Source organism: Rhea americana, unplaced genomic scaffold, assembly GCF_003343005.1.
Source record: "Rhea americana isolate MKP2758 unplaced genomic scaffold, rheAme1 scaffold_51, whole genome shotgun sequence".
Classification (NCBI taxonomy): Eukaryota; Metazoa; Chordata; class Aves; order Rheiformes; family Rheidae; genus Rhea; species Rhea americana.
The window spans coordinates 2385082-2400919 of record NW_028186657.1 but is presented as its reverse complement, the minus strand read 5'-3'; the positions used below and the strand labels follow the sequence as shown (position 1 = coordinate 2400919).

The window sequence follows — 15838 nt, the reverse complement described above, 5'->3', positions numbered from 1 at the left end:
GGATGAGCATATACATGGGACTCTGGGTGATCTCTTGCAGTGCCTGCCACACTATGTGATCTGAGCAAGAGCCATCACTCCATGTGCCAGCATGACACTCATTAATCCCSTGGCTTTCCTCAGCTGTGCTGGCTGAGCAGCCCCAGGCACAGCCCCCCCCCCCAGCACGCAGCCACTTCCCCACCAGGGATGGAGCTGAAGCATGAAATTGTTATGGTCCAGGGTCCAGGGATGGTACTCTGGCCATTCACTGCACAACAGGAACGGTCCTTAACGGGTCACTCCAAGCAAGGGCAGACCATGGTCATAAAAGGCACGCGYGCCTGGTTTTAAATGATCAGCAGTCTTGCTCTAGGCTGCTTAGCAATCTGGAAACAATTTCCAAAKGTCTATCCAAGTCATTTGAAGATTGGAAAGCCGAGATGAGGAAGGAAAAATCAGATTGCACTCTGATGAAACCTGTAAATTTAGCAAAAATCTGTACCCATGCAAACACAGCCCCCAAGCAGGCTGGTGCATAACTCACAGTACTGTCAACCTCAGCCCATCAAAAGCCATCCAAAGGCCATGGAAAACCCTGAGCTATAGTGAAGAAGGAAACACATTAACTTCAGAGATTCTTTCCATTAGTCTTCTGGCCTTGTGCAGTATCTTGTGGACACATTTCTACCACTTTGCCACAAAATCAACCAACAGAGACTCTCTGCACATCTGAATGCAGGAGCAGGAATGCTAAAAAAAGCGTGGGTTCAGGGTCCTGTTGAGAGAAATGATGCTGAGAACATGGGAATGGCTCTGTGCCATTCCTCAGCTTGGGAAGGGGTTGGGGATTTTTTTTTTTTGCTTTGTTTTTCAAAGTCCAAAAGAAACAGATCAAAAAACATGCAGGAAATTCACCAAAACTGAATGAGACACCAAATGGAAAATGATCTAATTCCATCAGCATTGCTGTGGTGGAGGAAAGTGGCAAACATTAACCGAGCAGCCTGGCCTCCGAGCGACGTGTACACAGATTGTTTTAGCACTGAGAATCGAAACATCCCACAAAACACGGCGCAACACCTGTGCAGCAAGCTTAGTTCTTAGTCTGCGACTTTCCATTGTAAAAACCCCAGGGACTGCTTTCTGATCGATCCTATTTGGCGCTCAGGATTTTGCCCACAGTGCAGCTGAACTCCTTCTGTTCAGCTAGCATCCAAGCCAGAGAAAGGACAGRGTCCCAGCTCCTACTCAAATTTCAAAGTCTAGTATCCACCCTCTTAAATAACCTGCATGCTTTGCTCCATGCTTCTACTCCCTAATGACAACCAAATTTCAGACACACCATTAAGCTGCCCCACCATTACTTATTTGAATAACCAAGTTTATCTCCCTTCTCCCCCTCCATCCTCTGGTGCTTGTGACCTCTGAAAAAGAAATTGCTTTGTGTTGATGTGCTCAGCTGGTGTRAATGGATTTGCCTTAGGCTTTGCCTAAGGTTTTACGCAGATGTGCAAGAAACAAGGTGCAGGCATGGATGAAGAGATGGTGCAGAGCTCTCGCACAGGATAAGGGAGGTGGAAGGCTTCATATATTGCCCCCAGCACCTCTAAGAGAGCATCTCCAAAGGAAAGATGAACAGAAGAGTTGCTCATGACTGTGGGGTATCAATCAGGCAGGACCACGAGACAACCACCTAAGATGTCCTTGTCCCTTCGCTGGGATGTGCTTCACTCCTCTGTGCTTACACCAGGAAAAAGGCAGACTGTTTCTTATTCCAAAGAAACAAAGTGAGAGAATAGGGAAAAAAGAGAGAGAGAAGAAGAAGAAGAAGAAAATTTGGATGCATTCTGATGAAAGAAAGCTGTGAGGGGAAAATTGTCCTCCTTTTCCAATCAAAATGTTAATTTTTCTCTAACTTTCTGTGCCAAAAATTTGGGCCAAGTCCTCACCGCAATCAGCAAGGGGAATGCTGCTCTTAGTGTACTCAGCTTGTTTAGTGTTTTGTGTTTTCATTTCTTTTAAAGGYTCCTCTTAAAGGCAATGGGAAGGTGGGGCTGGGGCCACACCTGCTCCCTGGCAGGCTGCAGTGCTTTTCTGTGGTATGGCCGAAAAACACAGAAGCCCACGTGCCACAGGAGGCCCCTGGGAAAGCCCTCGTGGGGGAGCAGCCAGGGCATTGCCCCAGCCATGGCTGGGTTAGCTGGAGTAGCCATGGCCTGTGCTGATGCACACAGGCCATCCTCACTGAATCATCCATCTTTGAGCCCTCCCCCAACTCACACACTTTGAACCTCGGTGCTGTSTTCATTCCTTTGTTTCAGACCAACAGATTTGGGCATGTCTTTGATGCAGGATCACAATCTGGATGTTAAATTTAGATGTGCATTTAAGCTCTCTCTGGTTAGAGAGACATCTGAGTGTTTACGTATTCTGTGGGGAGTTTGCATCTCTAGGGCTGAGTGCGAAGCCCCTCAAGGCTTTCTGATCCTCCGCTGGTGATTAGGAGAGGAGTCTGAGTCACCACATAATGATGCACTGGTATTTCCCTCGTCAGGAGTGAGGAGCATGTCTTGCCTGGTGCACTCCATCCTGGTGATGGGCTTTCTGAGGAGCAAAGAGCAGCTCTGCAGCCCTGCAGGACACACAGGTGCCCCCACCTGCGCCCAGCTYCAGGAGGGCCTCTGCACTTGAGGAAGTCACAAGGAGAGAAACAAAGATCTTCCTTGAGCAAGAAACAGGAGCAGTGTCTGAGCCCGGTGAGGTGAGGGAGCTGGGGCAGATAAGGGTGTTTAATTCATGCAGCTGGTCTGGCAACCCCAAACCCTTGCTACAGGTCCTGTGGGACATATACTAATTGCATGCAGCATGAAAATATGGAACAGCACATCTCAGACAACCAGAGAAGATGTTTCTCTTAGTCTACAAGCAGAGGGTGCCGCAAGTGCAATTCATTTTACCTGGTTTTGGTGCCGAGATCCTTGAACTCTGTTGCAAGGACTCTTGAGCTTGGCAGTGCTGCCTCTCCCYGGCAGCCCTGCTCCGACCCCCTCTGGTATTTTATGTGTTACTAGATTTATTTTGTGTCATTTTCATGATATTGCGACCTTCCTATCCACAAGATAGTCACAGAAACTCGCCTCCTTTCTGGATTCAATACTGATACCTTCCAGGGAATTATTCCAATAAGGCTTTCCCTGGATCTGAAGCAAGGCTCCAGTTAACCAAATTTGCCMCTTGTAGAGAGCATTGTGCCCCATTTTTCTGTTGAGCTTTGCCACGGCCTTTGGAGAGGTCTCACTTCCATTTCTGCATCTTTTTGCACAATGTGCAAAAAGTGTACATAAATGTATTATAAAAGATTCCAGAAAAAAGAGACAGAGCAGGGACAGAGTTACTCCTGGGAGATCTACTATGCTCCAAACTACATACAAACTATGCTGGAGAAACAGATGCAAGACGCTCAATGTGCCATTGTTTCTGTGTGTTCGCTGTGACCTAGAAAAGAGCAAACTTCAGGCCATGTAATCTTTCCTTGTAATCTCTAGGACCAAAAGAATATGAAACTTATAAAGAAGTCTGGTATATGAAGAAGAAAAGGGGCTCTGCAAGTTGATTTCCATCTCTTATGAAGCAGTAGGCAGAATAAAGATGCTGGAGAAACTCTGGTTTAAAGGAATACACATCCACTTGAAGATACGAAGATAATAATGGATAATTTTACAGCTGATTTTGCATTCCAGTTACTAGCCAACATGAGGACAAACTGGAGAGATCTTCAGCACATCAGGAGACCAAAAACATTTGTATACCTGTTAACAAAATTCTGATACTCCATTCATGAACGTGGGTTCTTCAGGCCCTAGTGGGAACCGCACAAACAGTGGTAGGATTTTCCCATCAATATTGGTGTGGAAATTGTCCTAGTAGATACACATGCAGTAATAAAGGTGATGAAATAGCATGCCTCAGAGCACAGAAGGGTGTCAGCAAGGGACAAGAAGGGCTTTCTGGCCTAATATTGATGTTTTGGGCATGGGTCCTGCTGGAAAGAGAAACTATGAGATTTCATGGGCTGATTGTGGTATCTATAAGAAAATTCTCCCTAAATTCCTTCTGTGCCTTTTGCTTTTTCAGATCATTTCCACAGGAAACGAGACTTATGCCTCATACTCCATCTACATAATTACTCTCCATCCCTCACAATAACTGTTGAAGCCCTTGATCGCTTTCAACTCAGCTTATAATTGCCAGAAAAACTCTCAGAAATATGAGGTCATGACAGAGCTTGCAAAATGGTTAGCTGGACAGAGGGTCAAAACCCTGCCAACACCCCCACAGAGGAAAAAGACCAGCAAAAGTGAAGCCCATCTTATATATCAGGAAAACTACCAGCTAGAGTGAGGTTAAAGACATTCCAGAAGAAATTCAGAAGAAAGTTTTCATTGTGTTAAATGCCAGAAAACCTACTCCTGGCTTAAGGTTATCCTCCCATATTGAATTGYTGGTGCTCAAGAAGGCATATGCTCTAGCTGTAGCTTTTCTTGTGGTTGTGGAGTTCATAACAGCTCTGCATTGTGGTTTCTCTGATGTCTCGTAAGAGATGAGTTCACATTGCCATTTCAGTACAATTCAATTAAAAAGTCAATTAGCCCCAGATATAAAGTGATTGACTTCATTAACTCTGCTCTTCATAGAACAACACTGTATTTTGCTGCYGTTTAACACTGCTATTTTATTCTACTCTGAATTGTATGTGACTTTTCCTGCTCTATAGTCCTGGTAGACACATGCACACACAGCACATGTGTATCTTCTTTCTAGGTTCAGCAGTTGAAAATGTTGGAAGGGAGCAGCTCTAGGCAAGTCCCTGCGTGCCACAAAACTCTCAAGCCCTGTTAAGTAATAAGCAGATCTTTTAAGAACACAGTTTCCAGCTCCTCAGAAGTAACTGCATACCTTTCTGGATCAGTTAGCCCTGTCGTCCAAAATTCACTTTCATTTGCTTTGAATTGGGAATTATGTTGTATTTCCTAGAAATGAAATGATGTCATCATACAAATGAGTCTGAATTTTGTCAGGTATAGCAAATCCAAATTGCATTGACTTCTCTGCAAATTCTGATATTTACACTAAGATCCTACTGACATAGGCTGTAACTCAGCTTCAGAATGTCTGTTGCAAAAAGAAATGATCACAGACAGGGAGACTGCTGTTTGTATGTAGTCTATGTTTAGCATTTATTTACTAAAGAAGAAGGAAATTGAAGAAAGTATCAAATTCACAGCTTTTTATGTATCAGTAATTAGCTAACTGTCTGAGAGAATATGATGCATACTGTTGGTTAGGCTCTGGTAATCTGTTCCTAACATTTGACTTGACTTAGAAATGGAATTAATTCTGTCTTTAAAAGAGATGAGTCTTGAAAAAGTGTCTGGAAAAACAAGTCTTCCCTGTTTAAATTAGGAAGGTGCCAAATGACTGGCAGGTACTTGATATATAATTTAAACTTAAAAGAGGAAGAAACAGTTCTAGATGAAGATCTTCTGAGATATCTAGAGGAAATATATGCACCTATATTTAGCTTATCCCCAATTTCAACCCCCAAATGCACATACAGCAGCACACATTTAGCTTTTGAAAAGAACAAGTCTTGATGCTTTAACAAGACCTGCAAAGCTCACTAATAAACATATGTCCTTGTTAGTCGTATATGTGCTCCACAGTTTCGATATCAGATTCATGTCTTTGAACACCATATTCCATCATATTCACAGTCTTTCAAGAGATGTTAGGGAAGCAAGCTGATGGCAAATGGTCATGGATGGCAGATTCTCCACAAGAATTCTGACCCTGGGGCTTGGCCAGGAGAAGGGAGGAAYTAGAGAAATTACTCAACAACTGAAGGTGACATGGTCAAAGTGACTTGCTAGAAACCTSATCTTCAAAGCAATGGAAAGCAAGAGGCCAGGGTCAGACCCTGCAGAAGAATTTTGCTGTAACTGAGATATCACTGGACCTGGACTAGACCTGTTGAAAAGGGTCTAGAGCTGGCTTTGTAGAAGGAACTTGCATAATGTAGGAGGGCAGAATAGAAACTTTTACATCTCTGCCAGGGAGGAGAAAAGATTGYTGCAGGAGGGGAAGGGGAAAGGGAAGACAAGCTAAAGGAAGAGACATCAAGTCATAGTTTGTCAATTAGCTTCTGAAAATTATATGTAAGAGCTTTGTGGAGACAAGAGTGAAGATGGGAAGCAGGAAGAATAAATCAGAGATGATGTCTGGATTGGGGCTGTGGAGTTCAAATGTGCAGTTTGGCAATGGAGAAGGCATAACTGAAGGAAGGGAGAGACTGTTTGCAAAATAGGAAGTCAGCCTGATCATGGCATTTCACAAAGAGAATCTCTACAGGGCAAAAGTGAAGGAGAGAAAGTGAACATGGGCCTGAAATATCGTTGGGCTGTGGTAGGACAGGTATCTCAACGGGACAGAAGGGAGAAGGAGCTGAGCTAACAACCATTCCAGCAAAGGACAGAAAGGAGAGAGCAGAGAGGYGAAGATTGATCCTATGTGACTTTTCCTCTAACACAGTAGGCTTAATAAAAATGTCCTCAGTCTATATGTGCTAGAATTACAAATGTTCTTCCTTTATCCCCTGCAGGGCCAAGGAGACACCACACCATGGAAGTCACCACCAAGAGGCACTTCCTGAGTTTTGCTGTTTTCCTGATGCACTGTATAGCCCACAAGGCAAGTTCTGAGAAAGGCAACACTTCCCCTCTGCACTTCACCCACTTCTTCTATAATGCTACTATCTATGAGAATTCAGCTCCCAAGACCTATGTGGAGAGCTATGTCAAAATGGGTATTTACATGACAGATCCTGAGTGGAACATCAGATACAGAATAGCATCTGGGGACAACACTGGTCTCTTTAAAACCGAGGAACATGTGATTGGGGATTTCTGCTTCTTGAGAATAAGAACCAGGAGCAGCAACACGGCACTATTAAACCGAGAGGTCAAAGATAATTATATGTTAATAATCAAGGCCACAGAGAGTACCTTTGCGTATGAAGCTTGGGCCAAAGTTTTGATCCGCATTCTGGACAGAAATGATTTAAAACCTCTCTTTTCACCCCCTTCCTATAAAGTGTCCATCAGAGAAGACACTCCTCTGAAAACAGTGATTGGCACACTCAGTGCCACAGATGCCGATGCTGGCCAGAATGCAGAGTTCTACTATGCACTCAACACCAAGTCTGACTTGTTCACTGTACACCCCACCACAGGAGTGGTTATGACTACAGGTAGGCTGAACAGCACACATCGAGGCAGGCATCACCTGCAAGTTCTAGCTGTGGACAGAATGAGAAAGATCACAGAGGGGAATGGCTTTGGGAACCTGGCTAGCCTTATGATCCAAGTGGAGCCATCTGCCAGGAAACCTCCCTCTATCTCCTCGGTGAAGGTGACACCACCTGACTTGGCTGAGGATCTTCTCTATGCAACACTGTTTGTAGAAAGTGGTGACTCAGAAGCAGAGATAGATTCAGTTGACTTAGTAGATGGAGATGCGGGAAGGCATTTCAAAGCTATCAAATCCTCCTTTAGCAACAATGAGTTCATGATAGTTTCAACCAAAGATGTCARCTGGCTACTTTACCCTTTTGGTTTCAATCTCACTCTTCAAGCCAAGGACAAGAGCAAACCACCACTCTTCTCACCTGTTAGAGTTATCCATATACCTCCTTCCAAGTATGTCTCTGCCAGATTTGAGAAGGAAGTATACCGGGTCCAGCTCAGTGAATTTTCCCCACCTGGAAGCCAAGTTGCTATGGTGAAGATTACACCAGTCTTCCCAAATCTTAAATACATTTTGAGACCYACTTCTGACAGCACAAGCTTTAAAATCAATCCTCACACTGGGTTAATAACTACAGTCAGAGCAATGAACTTCCATGAGCAATCTCATTTTGAACTTGAAGTTACAACTACTAACAGCCACATATCCACGATTGTTGTTATTGATGTCACTGACTGCAACAACCATGCTCCAAGTTTTAGTCAGTCTTCATACCGCGGGGCCTTTGATGAAAACATTCCTCCGGGTACCAGTGTCTTAACAGTAAGGGCTACAGATGAAGATGAAGGAGACAACGGCTTTGTGACCTATACCATAGCCAACCAGAAATCAGTACCCTTTATCATTGACCCATATTCTGGCATCATTTCCACCTCCAAGTCAATGGACTATGAGCTGATGCAGAGATGGTATCACCTGCGAGTGTGGGCATCAGACTGGGGTTCACCCTTCCGCCATGAAACAGAGGTGTACGTCTCCCTCATGCTGAGCAACATCAATGACAATGCTCCCRTGTTTGAGAAAGCAAGCTGCAGCGGCACCATCCCTTGGGACTTTCCTGTTGGGAACCCTGTGGCCACAGTATCTGCAATTGACAGTGATGAGATGCAACATATTAAATATGAAATCAAATCTGGCAATGAGCTACAGCATTTTGAATTGAATCCCATCTCTGGAGTAATTTCCCTTAGAGTATCTCTCAGAGATTTTCCTTCTGAACAGCCACTCTTCTACTCTTTGAAAATAACTGCAACAGATGGAGAAAACTATGCCTTGCCAACATCTGTAAATATCACTGTGGTCAGCCAAGGTGTCCCAGTCAAAATGCAGTGTGAGGAAACAGGAGTACTGAAACAACTGACAGAGACTATCATACACTCTATTGAGTCTCAGTCTCAAGGCCATGGGCAGGACGATGAGACATCTCTGAACTTGCAYCTGATAAACCATAATGCTCCAAAGTTTGATGATAGCTTTCCACGATCTATTGATATTATAGAGACTGTTTCCATCAACTCAACTATTGCTGACCTCTCAGCTGTTGATCCTGATACTGGATTTAATGGGAAATTGGTCTATGTGATCTCAGATGGAAAYGATGACAGTTGCTTTACCATTGACCTGGAAACTGGTCTCCTTCAAGTCCTTTCTCCTTTAGATCATGAACAAACCAGCTTCTACATTCTTAACATTACTGTTTATGACCTTGGCACTCCACAAAAATCATCTTGGAAGCTTCTGGCTGTGAATGTGTTGGATATCAATGATAACACCCCAAAGTTTCCACAAGGTGCCTACTGGGTGATGATACCAGAACATGTAGCAACAGGAACAACAATAGCTCAGCTGAAAGCAGAAGATGCTGATACAGATGATAATGGGAGAGTAAAATATTCTCTCCTAACYCCCACTGATAAGTTTGCCATTAACAGTGTCACTGGAGAAGTGACTGTTACAGGTGTCCTTGATAGAGAACTGTGGCCTTGCTACATGCTGAAAATAGAAGCTAGAGACCAGCCCAGAAYAGGCTACCAGTTGTTCTCAGTTACTGATCTCTTTGTAACTCTGGAGGATRTAAATGACAACACTCCACACTGCATCCCAGCCCTGAACAGTGTGAAGGTTCCAGAGGACCTCCCTGTGGGAACCATTCTGCTGTTTCTGGAGGCTTTTGACCCAGACATTGGCTCTGGGGGAGAAGTGAGATACAGCCTCATTAATGATGAAGAAATGATGTTCCATGTGGATAAGCTAACAGGGGCACTCCGGTTGGAGAAGGAGTTGGACTATGAGAGAAAGGACTCTTACAATCTAACCGTGCAGGTCAGTGACGGTGGGAAGCCCTTCTCTCGCTCTTCCCTTTGCCACATGGAAGTGAACATCCTTGATGTCAATGAGAACTTGCACCCACCACGCTTTGCCTCCTTTGTCTTCAAAGGCTGGGTGCAGGAGAACAGCCCCAAGGGTACATCGGTGATGATGGTCACAGCAAAGGATATCGATAAGGGGAAAGATGGAGAAGTTCAGTATTTCCTCAGAGAGGGCACTGGCCTGTCTCTCTTCAGCATTGAAAAGGATACAGGTAATGACAGTTTAGTTTAAGGGTGTACCTCAAAGGCTTCAATTACATCCAGTGCTTTTGTCCCAGTAGGACATTCCTGTATTTTGTCTGTTTGTGCATGGGTTCAAATCTCCCTTGTTTATGCAGGGACATATAATGTGTACTCTTGTATCTGGTGGGGAGCAGGCAGGGTTTGTCTCTTTAGAATAATGTTAAATCAATGTCTGTCCTTCCCCCAAATGCTTAGGTCTCCCCTTGCATGCCAAATTACCCTCAGCGCAAGTGAGCCCTCATCTTCCACACAATCACATGGCCATGCAAGGTGGGCACCAAGGTTTATATCTTCAGCAAAGACCAGAAAGCAGACCAGAGACACAGAGCAGTCTGCTGTTAAGGACAAAGTGGTCTGAGTCCCTGAATCCCTCACAAACACTTCTGTCACACTTCCAGGCATCATCCGGACTATAGGACCACTCGATCGAGAAGGAACATCTCACTATTGGCTGACAGTGCTAGCTCTTGATCTGGGAACAATTCCTCTGTCTGCTGCGACAGAAATTTATATTGAAGTCACTGATATCAATGACAAYCCACCTGAGATGTCCAGACCTGTCTTTTATGCATCTGTGATGGAGAACTCGCCACCAAACACATCTGTYCTTCAGCTTGATGCCCTGGACCCAGACTTCAGCTCAGAGGGAAAACTGACTTTTCACATCCTATCTGGAAATCCTCAGGGACTCTTCACTATTAACTCCATTACAGGTAAGACTGACCAGACTCAACATCTGCCTTTGGAGCTTCCAAGTGCCCAGAGGATTTTACATATTCAGTACAAACAGCCCACACAGCTGCCTTTGTCACACCTTCCTTCTGCAGCAAAAGTCTCCAGATACACTGGGAGGAGACTTAATGACTGAAATAGGCATCTCCCTGGACTTGAAGGCTGCTACTTGCAGTCAGATGGCTCTTAGAATGGCACGAGTTCTCTATTTTTAAAACACTGGAGACTCAAAGAATTGCTTTCAATCCTCCCCCTTACAAACAGCTGACCTCCTTATGGAGGGGACTATCTCTCTATCTCTTCATGAGACAGAATGAGGAAGGATTAATGAAAATGAATCCTACTGCATGCAAAGGCTCCACCCATTCTCCAGCACTATTAATGTAGTAAGTGTACTGCCATCCTCCTAGAAGATATCTTTCATCTCAGGGTTAATTAACAGATCTTTGAGAGCCATCAAAAGCTCACTGATGTTTAGCGTAAACAGTTTCTTTAAACTATCATAGTATTGCTGACATTGGGCCAGTCTGGCAAAGAAAGGTGCACCATGCCCTTCACTCTATCAGCTCCTGGGACAAGAGGGAAGGGAGGGCACAGAGCCTGAGTATGGGGGAGAATTAACTGCATGACTTTGTTCTCCTGTGGGTGATAAAGCAGTTCAGCTACTGCAGTGGGGTAGAAGCCTGCTCTCAGATGAGAAAGGGGCTTGGATGTACTGAAAAAGTCTAYTGTAGCTCTTAATTGCATGTGTTGCCTGTGGTGTGTCAACAACCTTCTGCCTTGTTCCTGGAGCAGATGCGATGATGCTGTTGGAGCTAGACAGCTAGAGCTAGCTGGGAGTTATTTAGAAAGAAAATTTTAAGATGAAACACTGAAACCCTTCTGGTTTCAAGAGATTCTTAGGGCGCCTCTAACTGGCACCATGCAGATGCACTTGGACATAATGGCTAACTCTGACCAAGCTACCTCCGCTGTCAGAACATTTTTAGCCAAGTCAGAGCATTACTCTGTGTTCAACTTTGTCATGTAGTCCAGGTGGCCATGCACAATGCAGCATCACGAACAACCTGTACAACTGCTGGGCTCCAAGGAGAGGTGCTTCCAGAGGCCCCATTTATATGCTGCATTTTAGATGGTATATAGACTGGAAATGGCTATAAGGACACCATGCTAGCTCCCATCATGGGATGCGCCCTGGACACTTGGCACTCATGCACCCTGCAGGAAATTCAGCCTTCTCTATACTGTAGGCAGCAGGGAAAACTTTCACTCTAATGTGAGTGCAGCCCTGCAAAGCCAWACTCCAAGGCTGCTGTGTTTTATGGTAAAACAAGTGACACCAGCAAACTCCAAACATTTGCTAGTGAGACAATTCACCTCTAAACCAACCCTTAGACTTTAACCCTTTAGACAAAAAAAGCTCTCAGCTTTGAGTCATCTTCCATCTCCCTCTGTAACAAGGCAATTTGCATGTGAAGAGCAATATTTTTTTCAGTCTTGTAAGAAAATCATGAGCTGATTTTCTCTCTTGGACTGTTGCTGGAGGTTTTGTCTTTAAATCCTGACCTTGGAGGTTACTTAAGTMCTTGCAAGCCTGATGAGGACTGAAGTTCTCTGTTCTTTTACCTCCATGTCATCCAAAAGAACAAATGATTACCTGCAAACATTGGCATAAACTRAGCAGTTTCTACGCTAGTGTTTACAGTATCTAAAGATATTGTTGTTGCCAGAAAAAAATAAAATCATAGCTTGTCTAAATTTCTGGGCTGAAAGCAGCTTCTTGGAAACACTGTGATATTTTCATTGTTTGTACAAGGACTTGCTAGTGCCTCCAATAAGTAGAATAAAAAAATAATCTTCTTTGATCTCATCTAGGGGTACTCAATGGTAACACGGTGCTGGAAGATGAACTGCTGCTGTTTCGGTTTCTGGTGATTCATATTAGTGCAGGGTTGTCTTCAAAAAGAGTTGCCCTAATGCAGTGAAAAACAAATGACTTCCACTACATTTAAACAAAGAAGAAAGCAGTGCAAATATTTGAGTATTATGAAAACTACAGTGCTATTAGACCACTTAAGTTTATTCTGGATTTTTAGTTAGGATATGTCTTTGTTTTTCAAATGTAATAAATGCATCTACTTACTCACTGGCTAGAGTAAATGATCATAAAAAGATCCAGTAGCGTTTCAGTTCTTGAATTGCTAAAGATCTATATAATCCAGATTGCCAGCACTTCCAAGGTCAGCCCCAAATTCTATGACGGCAGAAAAGTTTGAGTAGGCAGGGTTGCCGGTATAGATTTATCCGTGATGTAGTTCACCTGAATCTCTGTCACATTATTCAATGATAAGCAACAGTTTTGAGAGGAAACCAGAGGCAGCTGCCCTTAGTCACGTGATTTTAGCAAAGTGAAAAATAATCCGCATTTTGCAGAAATTTCTCTAGCATTTAGGTCAGAAGAGAAGCTCCTGCATGTGGAGAATACTATGATCTAGACCTCTCCTCCTATCCCACACTGTAGTCCCAGGGACAAACTGGTTGCATCAGCACTGAAGCAAATCAGAGCCGAGGAGCCCCAGCCGTCAGTCTGGTGAGCTCCCTTGCCTGTTACTAGCAGGTCTCTCTGAGTAGGAACCTCTTGGCAGAGAGAGAGAAGGAGGAAACTTGTTCTCATACTGCACACTAAGAGGAATTAAGGGCCTGAACACTGTCTACGTTAGGAATAACCCTGCAGAATGGCCCTGGATAACTATTCAGGGCACAGTGCCACACTAATGCGTGAACCTCTTTTCTGGTTCTGGAGCCAGCTTGTTCTGCATTTGATCTAATATCTCTGCATGGTGATGGGTTAGCCAATGGAGACATACCCAGAAAGGCCCTATGATTTCTTCTCCTGAGGGCTTGGAAGGAGACAGGAATGGCTACGATAACTGTCCCTCAGCAGGGMTTGGCTCCTCCAGCAGCCCTAAACTACCACAGAAGGGCCCTAAGCTCTTCCAGATCTCAGTTCTCTAGAGAGGGTGGAGAAAAAGAGGGAAAATAAATGAAAGGCTAACGAGCAGAAGGAATAAAACTGCACAATGAGATGAAAGCTTTCTGCCATCGGCAATGGAATCTCTCCAGCCCAGCCTGGCAGCTAGTGCACAGCAGCTTTTGTGAGAGACAGGTAGACAGAGAGGCAGATAGACGGAGAGATGGTAAGATAGTAGGGTCTGGGGTAGTCTTCTGCTGGAAAAGTTTTCAGGTTGTTTTGTGCTGGCTTTGGAGTCCATGATGTAAAATGCATTCCAGTCCAGACAGGACTGGAAGGAATTAGGAGACGGTGGCAGGAAGAGTTGAGACAAAGCCATTMATCCTGCCAACAAGCTGTTTTGGAGAATCTTTTTACCTTGGATTATTCATCTGCAACTTTTGTCCTATCTAGTGCTTATTCTTTTGGTAYTTTTCCTGCTGTGTCTTTGTCCACAGGCTTAACAAAGATGCCTGGTGCTGTCTGCACTTCTCTGCACAGAAGGGTGGCAGACACAACTTTTCTTTAAATCTGAGAATAGTCATACTGCTGCTACATGATCCAACATWTCACACGCTACAGCAGAGCACAGAACAGTGCAGAGAAGAGTCAGAACAAGAGGGGAGATGGTAAGGAAGAAAAGAGAGGGTGAGAGGGAAACAGCAGTGGGACAACAGAAAAAGAGTTTCTTCCCTTCTCAGGCTCTTGTGAAAGCCTCAGTGCCTGCAAACCTAATTCTCGCTATTTTAGCTATTTAAGATTTGGTTCCCTGCAGCCAGGGCAAGGGGCCAGCAACCTCCACCCCAGTCCTGCTCTTGCCAGTAAAAGTTATTATTTTTTGTTCCCTGACAACAATGCACTGTTAATTTTGCTGCTCCTGTTCCAACATGACCAGCTTTCCTCTCTTGCCTTTCCAGGTAGCAAGCAGGAGAAYGCAAATGATCCTTTCCCATTGCCTGCATGTACACAGGCCGCAAGAGAAGGGCTTGTGCCTGTCTACATGCAAGTAGCAGAAAGGATCATTTTCTGGACCTTCAGGTGAATATGGAGCTCAGTCGGTTGACAAAGGCCAGTTAGATATTTGCGTTTTTTTCAGTCTTTAGGGGACTCAGCAGAAACACCCAGCACTGTCAGGGCCACCTACAAGAACACAAATATAAGATACCCACTGGACGGGCTAGTTGGTGTTTTCCAGAGGGGCAGGGAATGTGCGGATAACACACATGCGCACACACACAAATGCACAAAATACTCTCATTTGCAAATACGTAAACATTTTCCAGGCCTAGTAAGGGGCAGCAGAAAGAACGGAGAGTAACTGTTTCCCCAGGTCACAAAAGCTGATGGCAGTTCCCCCTTAATAACAGTTTCCACTTCCATTTTAGCCCTCTGGCTTAACTAGGTRTAAGTAGCAACAAATAAAAATATGTATTAATTCCAGCTGGCTTCTCTTGAGCACCACATCCGATCCCATCTCCCTGTCTCTCCGTGCTCCGCTGCTGTGTGAACACTGCTGGCAGTTTGTGCATCTTGGCAGCAGCACAGCTCCAYGGCTCTGTGCGGGAACAGAGTGATTAACCGTTAACCGCAAGAGCTTTCTGATCTCATGGCTGAGTGTTTACTGACTCTGGGGAGAAGTTGGGAGCTGCGATTAAGCGTAGGGTAAGGGACAGAGGGAGTTTGCGATGGGTCAGGAAGAGAGGCCAATCCTTTGACTTGTGGCTCAACAGATATGAAGCTAATCCCACAAATGCTGACTGTTAAAACTCCCAGTCAGACATATGGTGCATGTCTGTGATGGAAAGTAGAGTCAGCTGTCATTCCCCAGGAGATCTGAGCATCTTCAAGTGTTGCAGACATCAAAGATAACTATTAAGTTCCAGTTCACGTGCCTTTACTAAAGTCCTGCTTCCCTAGTTCCTAAAATGCMTGGCTATGATCCTATTTTCTTTCATTTGCATCATCAGGGCATGGAAGAATTTCAGAATGTAACTAGATAAATCCAAATAATCACTTTATAATGAAGGTTTAAGAAGTTACCTTCCATCACCCGATATGCAGTAACTGAGTGCATGCATGATGTCAATCTGTTGCAATTGAATTTTGGAATGCAATAGACTAAAAGTATTCACAATATCCA

The 15838-nt window shown here is 44.3% G+C and overlaps 1 protein-coding gene across 1 annotated transcript in view; it reads left to right on the top strand.

Annotated features, from left to right (window-relative positions):
* FAT2 (FAT atypical cadherin 2) overlaps positions 1-15838 on the top strand; it is a 61422-nt gene that overhangs the window by 7006 nt on the left and 38578 nt on the right. Inside the window, exons 2-3 of the mRNA XM_085317917.1 lie at positions 6641-9925; positions 10355-10669. Coding sequence (XP_085174043.1) covers positions 6661-9925; positions 10355-10669 — 3580 coding nt within the window. The 5' untranslated portion in view covers positions 6641-6660. The remainder of the gene's footprint in view (positions 1-6640; positions 9926-10354; positions 10670-15838) is intronic.